General features: G+C 43.4%; 1 protein-coding gene across 2 annotated transcripts in view; it reads left to right on the top strand.

Annotated features, from left to right (window-relative positions):
- The window catches only part of SPPL3 (signal peptide peptidase like 3), a 60,015-nt gene continuing 49,293 nt past the window's right edge, over positions 1–10,722 (top strand). For both annotated transcript variants that reach the window (XM_068412499.1, XM_068412497.1), the window contains exon 1: positions 1–342. In XM_068412499.1, the coding sequence (XP_068268600.1) occupies positions 320–342 (23 nt within the window). In that variant the 5' untranslated portion in view covers positions 1–319. The remainder of the gene's footprint in view (positions 343–10,722) is intronic.

The raw sequence follows: 10,722 nt of genomic DNA, 5'->3' as shown, positions 1-10,722 counted from the left end.
TCGCCGACCATGAGGCCCAGCCGCCGCCGGCGCGCCAGCGCGGCCCTGCGTCGCGGCTGCTGAGCCTCCGCCCTCCCCGCCACCACCATCGCCCTCTCCGCCATCCCCTCCCCGCCCGGGCGGGGACCCCCCCTTCGCTCCCCTCCCTCCTCACAGCCGCCGCCATGTTGGGCCGGGAGCCGCAGCGGGGCCGCCACTGAGCCCCGGACCCTGCGAGGCGGAGGAGGAGGAGGCGGCGGAGGAGGAGGAGGAGGCGGAGGAGGAGCCCGGGGCCTGGCCGCCCCGCACAGCCCAGCCGGCCGGCCGCCCAGCCGCAGCCATGGCGGAGCAGACCTACTCCTGGTGAGCCGCGGGGCTGAGGCCGGGCGCCGGCGCTGCGGGCCGCGGGGTGGGGGGGGTGCGGCTCCGGCGAGGGCCGTGCCGGGTCGGTCGCAGGGGATGTTCCGGCCTGGCCTCCTTCCGGCCGGGCTGGGGACGAGCGGGCCCCCGCCGCCGGGATGGGGTCCCGAGCGGGGCGGGGGTGTGAGGGGGTGCGGGGAGCCGGCGGCGCGCCTCGCCTCGGGACTGCGGGCCGCGGGCTGCCGTGGGGGCTGGGGCATAAAGGGAGCTGCCGGGCTGTGGCCTGAGGTTTAAGCGCGGCTGAGTAGGAGGGATCAGGGGGAAGGGAGGAGGGACGTGGTGCGAGCGAGCGGCTGGGGTGGGTGGGCTGTGAGGGTCCCCCGCTGACGGCCGGGCGGTGGGCGAGGGTCGCTGCGAGCATTAGCGTGGCTGTCATCGCTCTCCGTCCCGGAGCTCTCCTCAGGGGAGGTGGGTCTCTGCATGGCCAGAGCGGGCACACAGCGATCCTCGGCCCGGAGCGGGGACGGGACCTGCTCTCGCGTTTGTGAGGTTGCAGGTGATCTCTGCCTGAAGGGAGATGGGTGTCAGTACCGGCTGGCTGGTAGGGCAGTGGCATGTGTGTGTGTTTTCACCTGGTGACAATGGGCTTGTTCTGTGTACAGGAAATAGAACGAGGAGGAAGAGACCAGTTCCTGTGGGAAGACATGAAGTGTAGCAAATGAGAGTAGAGGGCATTCTTTTTTGTGTCCTGACACTGTCTGGGGCCTAGCTGGCAGGGGATCAAAGAGACAGAGTTTGGTGTCTGCATGTAATTCTGTTTTTTTTTGTATTGCTACGGATCACAATGAAAATATCTCAAATAATTTACCTGTGCATAAGCTCTATTGACCTGTCCACTGCAGCAATTTGATTGTGGTACTCTTACTGCATTTTACATCTGTTCCAGTGATATCATCCAAAGTTGTTTCTTAGATTTTTTGAAAAAAGTTATGATATCCTTATTAAAAAAGGAGTTAAATCTCAGCTTTTGACCTTGGTGTGTGCTGAATGTGGAGAAGGGGTTGAATATGTGAGGAATATTCCTATTCTGAATGGTTCTGGAAATCTTTCCCATCACTTTTGCAAAACTTGGAACCCAATGGAGATTTCTGTTCTGCCACATGTTGAGGCTTTGGCAGCCCCTTCTCCCATCTTCTGTCACTTCTCTGTCAAGCACCAATATATGTATTGGTCTTTTGCTTTTTTAGAATGTTCTTATTTTATTTCACGAGCTCAGTTCAGGCAGTGGTCTGCTCTGCTTTAAAACAACAGCAAAAAGACTTCTTTGACTTAAAGGATTAACTACGTATTGTTACAGTAAGTGAATGTTGGTACAGATTTAGGCAGTTCAATGTAGTTCAATTAGATGTGTCTAGTGAACTGTTGTCTTAGTGTGTTTTAACTGCAGAATGAAATTATAAATTCATAAACTACTCTGGGATTTGTCAGCTTTCTTTAAAAAACTAAATGAAACTAAATACCAGTTGTACATTATTTTGATCTTTAACTCCTTTGCTTTTTTCAATGAGTGTCTTTGCCATAGTAGTTTTCTAAAGGGAAGGGTTTTAAGGAGGCTGGGAGGAGGATAAACTCTTCTTTAGGCTGCGTGTTTTACGGGAGTGAAGTTGGGATTTAAGTTGTTCTTCACTGCTTGCTGGGTGGATCACAAGAATCGTAGTTCTTTCTTACAGTATTGAGGTTGCAACAGAACAAGGATGTGAGGCTTACGTTTCAAAACACTAATTTTGTGTCTGTATCCACTGATGTGTCCTCATGTTTTTGAGGTTTCAGTCGCCTCGCATTTCGACCCGTGATCAGCGTTGTCTGGGAGCTATGGAAAGAACAAAAATCCAGTTTCAGACTAAGGAGTCTTGTTCTATAACTTGTGTGCTCTTCTCTGTGGGTGCGTGTTTAATTACTTACACTTCTAGCAACAATCTTGAGTTTGTTTATTTTTAATTATGGTAATGCAGCTCAGCATAAAATTGGCTAGTGCTTTAGTGCTTTTGGGGAAAATGCACATGTTGTCCACTGAGAAAACTGGTACTTTTGTACAGAAGAGCTGTACAGAATTGTGTCCAGTCGTTAGTGCAGCTGTACGGTTTGGAAGTTGGCGGGTCGTGTCCTGTCCGTCTGCTGGACCCAGACCTTCTTCTGTGTTGCAGAGGCTGGTTTCTCAGAACGAGTGCTTTCCATGTTCCTCAGCATAGTGTCTAGCTGCTGTGCAGGTACCTTATTTGGCATCTGAAAAGACATTATTTGACATTAAGAAAAATCCTTTCAGGTACCTATCTTTGTGTAGATGTAAGTTGGTTCCTGGCCCCAGTAGTGCTTCCCTTTTCTCTAGGAGCGTAAGGCCTGATGGTGCCTCTTTTTGTGCATAACTATCAACGTGCATCATGGAATCACTGTAGCTTCATAAGATATGACAAAGGTTTGGTTTGGGTTTGATTTTTTTTTTTTAATTGTCTCAGATGTGTTAGAAAGGCCTTGTAAAAAATGTACTTACAAGCTATGAATACTGGACATGAGCATTGTCAAACACGCAAAATAGGGCTTTTTTCAGTGATTGATGTCGCTGTTAATGATGTTATTTCGCAGAGATGAGAACTAATGATCATTTTGCTGTATTTATTGTTTTGTAAATGTAAATCTAAGATTTTAAGGTGGGTTTATATTTTTCTTTTAATTATCAAATGAAATTGATTGCAATTACTTCATTTTATCAAGATATTATAAGAAGGAGGTACTTATGCTTTTTCCCCATCCCTTTCATAATTTTAAATACATACGTTGTCTTTTGTCACTATTCTTGTGAGTTACTTCTTCGAACCACCTCTTTTCCCTTTTTTCTTCTCTGTACTTTTATTTAGCTCTTTTTAATGTCTTAAATAGTCTTGCTGACCCAGTATTTCAGATATAGGTGTGTTATCCCTGAAAGGAGGATCTGCTGAGAATTTTGCTGGTGAAACCGAATATTGTCATCCTGGAAAAACTAATTTTAATGTGACTTGTGGGATAAGTGCCAGATGGAAATGCTCTTTCAAAGGATATGCACTATTTTAAAAAAAAGGGTATTTGAATAAAATGCTTGTCAGTAGTGAAAGAGAAACTTTCTTTGTCAAGTACCTGCAATAATAGAAGGAAGTTATGAGATGTGTATTATACTGCTGTTACTCAAATCTGCAAGCTACAGAGGAACGCAACTGCTGCACCGCAAGGTTGCTCATGATTTTCTAGTTTAAATGAGAGCTGAAATTGATTTCCTACAAGTGGAATAGATTGGGAGAGGAAAGAGGTGGTGGAATACCCATTTTCCCTTTGCTTCCTGTCTGTACTCCAGCGAGGAAACGGGACTGGGTAGTGATGAAAGTTCCTGCTACAACAGAGGAGGGAATAAATATGGCAAGAGCTGTTTGCCCATCACCAACGTATACGTGTGTGCATAAGAGGTTAGTAAATGCCAAGGATTTTATCTTCAGGCACCAAGCTGTTGGAAGCATCGCAGCAGATGAATGTGGAAGCAGCAGGACCTCGTGAAATATATGGTCCTTTCTTAATTTCTAGCACCTTGTGGTGAGATTTTTGCGCTGGACCCTGTTTAGAGGGCACAGCAGCATGCATATGTTGTTTATCTTCAGTTAGTAGGTGTTTAGTGTTTTTCAAGGCCTGATGTAACACCCCCTCCCTCTTTACTGTTGCCCAGTCTGGCAATAGAGGTTGCTTTGTTCTTTTTTAGCCCTTTGAATGCACAAAAGATTTTTCACAGCTTCCTTCATATGTGAAGAGAGAAGGAGATTTCTACACCAAAACCAAATATATTTTAAATTTTTCCTTTCCCAGAGCGTTGTATAAGAGTAATATGGATTGCAATGTGTGCACGTCCTGTCAGGGTGATGATTAGGAGACAGACTGGGAGGGTAAGCTAAGAACAAAAAAAGACGCCACTGTATTGAGTCACTAATCTTAAAAACAACTGAACTCCCTCTTAAATGTTTTAATCAGTGGAATGATGCTTGTATTAGCCATCAAATCTTTGATGAGTGAAACATTGATATATATAGAAACGTCTCTTTGTAATGCAAAGGGTGTGGAAATTAAGTCTAATGATGTGTCAGAGTAATCAATAAAGCTACAGGGTTCTGGAATAAGTGTAAATGTACAATGCCATCTTGGCTCCTGGGAGAATTCAAATCGCTTTGTGTTAAAAAGTCTTTCTAGATTCAGAGGTCTGAGAATTTGCTTTCATTGTATTTAACATGCTACTGCCATGAATTAAAATACAGTCTCTTCTAGAAGACTGAGGTAGTGCTTTTAAGTCTTGGTTGGCTGGATGAGATGTGTATGTGGGAGGGCAAGGAGTAAGAGAAGCTACAGCTTGTTGGCTGGCAGAGCTTGTCAAGTACTAGTAGAATCATTTTTTGCATTCAAGATTTTTTTACTTGCTCTGCTCAGTTTAGGTTGAGAGACCTTAACTAATTAAGGTGTTTTGAGGATGGGAAGCAGTTTACTACAGAAAAAAAGCAAATCATTCTCCTGAATTTTTAAAGTATTACAGTTTTTAGGTGACAGATTGCAAAGCATATAGATGAAATTCTGTTGTGTGTACTGTCTAAAATCCGTCATGAAAGTTTGGCCTACAAACATGGAGTTTGGCCTTTAATCTTACATCTTTCAGGAACTGAAATTACCAGCCACATTCCATTTTAACGATTGTTAGAAGCCTCCTGAGGACAAGGATGTCATTGTGTGAATGTGCATGAGTATCTGGCATCAGAAAAGTGACTTAAACCTCAGGAAATTTGAGAATATCAGGTTTACAGTTAATATGTTTGTCTTTCAGTACCAGTCTCACTTCGCTTGTTTGTTATCCTCCCTCTAACCTTTGCTGTCTCAGACTGTATGTCTGGTAGGCAGGGACCCTGTCTACAGCACTGGACTGCAAGAGGAGTAGGGCAAAGAGCATGCAATTAGTTGAAGTTTACAGTTACTTGAATGTACATATATATAATGACTCTGATTAGAAAAGGGAAAAAATTTTCCCACTTCAATGCAAAGGCTGTATTTACTAATGTATTAATAATTCTGTAAGAAAAATTTTGAAGTGAAGAACATAAATCAATGTTTTCTTGGTGCTGGTGTGCAGTACCTGTTTTAATTCAGCTTTCTGTCAGTTCTGCCTTCAGCCTTTTCAGGATCCTGCGGCAGCGAAAGTCAGTGGTTCCTTGCTTTTTACCCTGTGGTGAGAGAACCCAGCCAGGATATAGGAGATCAGTTCCATCCCCGAGGGTTTCTGACCTCGCCTCTCTTACCTTCCATCCAGGGGAGTGCTCTCATCACCAAACTGTGTTATTCAGAGGCTGAGCTTTGCACGTCCATTTAAATCTGTTTTGCTTCATACAGAAGGCTGCGAATGTCTGCTGGGCCAGGAAGCAGGCGTGCCTCTCTGCCTTAGCCATCACAGTACTCATTTGGGGTCGGTGGGGACCTGGGTTCCGCGTCCTGCCTTGATAAGTGTCGTTTGGAAGACTGAAGGGGCTGTAGTCTGGGGGGTAGTTCAGGCTGCTGTTCTAGAGGGGAAAGTTTGAATTCCCACAAACAGAAGATGACCTGAATATGATTTCCTGTGTTGTAGGTGAGCGAGCTGTTCAGCCTGTGGATCTACCCTTATCACTACCTTTTCCTGTGTTTTGTGTCAGGTTCGATGAACCTGAGAACATCCCTCTCTGTTACTGAAGGATGTGATCCGATAACGTAATTGCTGATTTTGTGCACTTTGGGATTTTGGTATGAGTTAAGCAACCTGATACTGTTGGAATTTGAGGAATTGTGTGGGGACCACCGGACAGACCAAATTAATTGAGGATATTAAGTTCTTCTGAGATTAGATGTGTTTTGGTGAATACCACAGTTTTAAATATTAGATTTAGGTGCTGAAATCTCTGCCAATAATCGTTTGTCACTGGAACACTGTCTCTGTTTAGCCAGCACCCAGGGCTGAACAATAACCAGTTGTTCTCTCACCCAAGACCCCTCCCCAGCTGAGAAAGGGAATTGGGAAAAGGAGGGAGACTCACGGGTTGAAATTTAAACAGATTTAATAAAATAAGAAAACCAATATCAATACTAATTCAAAAGACACAAAGTCATACTCAGCCCATAGAGCAGTGGCAAGTCCCTCCAGGGATCACAGCCATTGAGAAGGGAGGAGAAGGAGGAAGAGAGAGAAGAGAGCAGAGCAAAGAGCCCCCCCATCCCCAGCAGCTTTCCCTTTTATAGTGAATGTGATGTTAATGTTACAGAATACACCTGTGGGCCAGCCTGGGGCAGCTGCCCTGGATTTAACTGCTAATGGCCTGGATCACCACAGCTGGCTACAAACTGAAACAAAATGTAACAGAAAAGTGATACTATAAATTTTATCCCTGCAAAACCGGGATAAACACAATGCTAAAAAGAGTGTACTTATGAAACCTGCTTACAAGAAGTACTTTGAAATACATGTCATGCTTTTTTAAAATGCAGTGATTTCGATTGCCTAAAATTTGGAAGAAAAGCAAAACAGATTCTGTTTGGTTTTTTTTTTTGAGTATCTCAGCTATTTTATTTCATTATTTGGGTAATGTGATGTATCAACATCTCTGCTGTAAGTGCCACCTTTGTTGTAATCTTCATTGCCCTTTGACATTTTATGATGACTCTAAGCATTGTAATATACTCTAAAAGCAAATAATTGACACAAGCCATTTCGTCAAACAGTCTGGTTTAATTCTGGTGACATCTGAGTAAAGTTTCCAGGAAGAAGCTAGGCTGAAATTCATAGAAAAAAATCGCTGTGCACATTTGCTTTTTGGTGCTACATTGCTTTAGTGTTACTGATCAAGATTAAAATTTGAACCGATTCAGCCAGTTACGTGGGTTGAGTGGAGTGAAACACGAGCTAGTGTGCTAGCTGAACTGGATCCAGGCCATCAAACTGACTTTGAAAGGTGATGATTTAGTAAGATTAATGGAGCATATGTGTCACTGCAACACTTCTGATCCCCTTCCTCTCTCTTTAATTCTTCCAAGGATGCTAACATTGATGATCTTTTCTCCTACATCTTTTACAAGTGGTGTCTGTGCTTGAAATACTCTGATGTGCCAGACCAGGGTTCTTCTCTCATGTGCCATCCCTACAGAAACTCAGCTCTCATGAGATATTAAGTGTTTCTCTGTCCACCAGAACCACCATGATGAGATTATCCTGGAACTGATTAATTGGGTACCTGTTGTGCTATTGTCTTCATTATTAGATTCTGTTGAGTATTTCTTCTTAGGGCCAGGTCTAAGCCTCAGGTCCCAGATTCGCTTGGGTGGCCTGCGTATCTGTATGTCACATTAAGTGGTGTGATATAGACAGGGGTGTCAGAAAGTAAGAATGTTCTGCTGACTTTTTGGAAAGACATTCTGTAACTGATAACTAATTAAACCAGAACATTTTTAATATCCTATGACAATGAATATGCAAAACAATAAATATATTAAATGAGACTACCTTTATGCTTCACATGTGTGGGTTTAAGGATGGGGTGACTTTTTTTCAGGATGTCAGAACAGAGGTTCTTTAAAACCATCACAGCTGGTGTCCTGAAATAGAGGAGAACACACTATGAAAATTGTTCCCTATTGCACAATCTTGTGCTTAAGATGCCTCCCTTATTACTGAAGTTGCCCACGTAGAAGCTGGAGACATATAATCATATCTTACAGTTTCTATATGGTAGCATTTTCCCTAACCAGTGGAGTCAAAAGGGAAACGATGGTGTTTGACTCTCATTTCTTCTCTCCGTCCTTCTGAAAACAGTATTTTGCTCCGTGTGTGAGGTTTGGATGTTCCTCCTTCACTTCCTGTGGCTAGTTCAATGGCTTTTGACCCGAGAACGTATTTTCCCATGCAGCACGGGTATGGAGCTGAAGACTGTGAAATGATTCTCTTCCATTTTTACGCCTTAGCTGCGTTTCTGCAGGCGTCTCCACACCAGAGGTAGTGTGGGGAAGCAGGAGGAGACCCAGGGGGTTCCACCCTCTGTTCACACACACAGTCTTTAACTTTAGGTGTGAGTTGGCAAGCTTACCTGCAGGAATAGGCTTGAATCTAGATTATTCTTCAGTCCAGCTGCTAAAAGAAAAAAAATGTGCTGTGCAGTGTGAACTAGTGGCTTTCAAAGCTGAGCCCCCTCCAGTCCTCTGGTGTTACTGATTAGTTCTGCCTGGTCGGTGCTTTTCTGCTTGCCGCTTTCTGTCTTGAAAGCCGAAATTTACTTCTTGATTCCTATGGACTCTGCTGGTTTTGGACAGAGGTATCTTTAAAAAGTCATTTGTTCTTCTGATAACTAGCCAGAAGATAGCTTCTAGTAAATTTGCAATGATACATAATTTTAGATAGCTTTAAAAGTTTGGCAGAAGTTTACAGAGATCAGTAGAAATGTTGAGTTGATAGTGTTCCACTGAATCACAGAAGTTTGGGAACTCTTTGCTTACACCGTTTTCTTATGTCAGTAGTATCACAAATAGCAATTTCATGCTGGAATAGCAAAAGCACTGTACAGAGGCAGGTGCAGCCTAGTTTTGGGTGGTACAAAAAATCAAGGGGTCTCAGCATGTAAATTTGGTGCACCTGCCTCTGCAGCGGTGATGCACAGATAGTCTGGCAGGGGTTTCTCCACACAGGTTAAGCTGGTAGCAAGTGTATATCCTCATGGTTTATTTTAATTCCAGTAGTTACTTGGATTAATAAGTTCAGTTTACTCGAGATAGCGTAGCTTGGGCAAGAACGAGCGTTACAAAATGTTTGAGCTCTGCGGTGGTGTGATTAGCAGGACGGAGGTGAGCACAGCAGCTGGGTTATGGCTCGCTCTGCTGCCTCTTAGTTCTGGTGTCTGTGGCACTTAGCGATCTGCCATCCCTTCTTCTGTTGGATAGCTAGCTCCAATTTAAAACTGGATTTAAATTTATTCGGCATCTTTTGTAGTGGGTAGCAATTCAACAATGAATTCTGAATAATCATTATAATTAGGATCAACGAGCTGTTGGAACAGATATGTTGGATGTACGAGACCAAAGCTGAATGGTACGTTGTTAAGCAAAGGACTATTTTTACTAGTATAAATTTACTGCTTTCAAGGCTACAGTTGTGATTTGTCTCACTATCATCTGTGTCAGACCCATTTGGCAAGATAAAATAGGTGTAGCATGACTTTGACTTATTTAGTCAACGGGAAGTCCATTTTCCAGGTGACTGTTAGCTAAAGGTGAGGTCGGTGAAATAGCAGGAGGCAAACAGAGCTGGATTATATGGATTTCTGTAGCCTGTGTCGCAGACTGGTGAGGTGAGTTAATGTCTGTGTGTTGCTTTCTAGGTTTGATGGCACAAGGTCATTCTGGTCCTTCTTAGAAGTTCAGATTGATGGTCTGTTTGCAGGAGGAAACATTATCTGCTCTGTGAACTCTCTTCTCGAGGTGGCTGATCCTATACCTTCACTTGAATAGCTGCTCTGAGAAGTTACCACAAAGGGCTAAAAGCTCTCATGGGGAATAGCATGATCTCTGCAGGGTTTTGAAGATGAAGAGTAGAATCTAATTAAGCTTTATGTTGAAAATAGTTTAAAGAGCTTTTTTTTTTTTCCTCTCTTGAAAAAGGAAACTTTAAAGCTAAATAGTGAAGAGCTGGAATTTTTTTTTTTATTATTTTCTGCTAACTTGACTACTTCTAAAGCAGATGCAGCTGTAAGCAGTTACAGATGGTACAGAACAGAAAGAACCTCTCTATCGTACTTGAGTGCCTTACAAGAACCCCAGTGTTAGTCTTCCAGCTAGTTATCTTTCTCTTTGTTTTTTTTATGTTTTTGCAGATGGAACGTAAAAAAGAGCTACCTTAAAGCTAAATCAAAAGATTAAAAAACTCTGCCATAGAACACAAATACTTCTCTGCAGGGTGCTTTACTGGAAGGAGTTTCATAAGATCCCCAAAGCACCCTCTCTAAAGAATGCTTCTACTTTTTGTTGTCATCACAAACAAACGTTTTTAGATATTTGAGCTAGAATTGGTTGAAAACAGTCTCCATCTGTTCTTCTGCTGCCTGTTTTTTGCACCTGGGACTGAAACTGCTACCTTAAGCCTGACACTCGAGTGTGTTAATGTACTGTGCTTCTCTTGCACACAGGTTGTAAGGCAGAGATCAGGCCCTGTCCAGTCTATCACAGGACGGTGTCTCGTGTGTGGTGTGTTTATCTGTAAAGTGGCCACATTTGTTACTGTCAAGACCTTTTTTTGGGTTTACTTCTCTCGTAATTGGTGGTAGC

The sequence above is a fragment of the Nyctibius grandis genome, chromosome 14 (genome assembly GCF_013368605.1).
Source record: "Nyctibius grandis isolate bNycGra1 chromosome 14, bNycGra1.pri, whole genome shotgun sequence".
Classification (NCBI taxonomy): Eukaryota; Metazoa; Chordata; class Aves; order Nyctibiiformes; family Nyctibiidae; genus Nyctibius; species Nyctibius grandis.
This window is presented reverse-complemented; position numbering and strand designations above follow the sequence as displayed.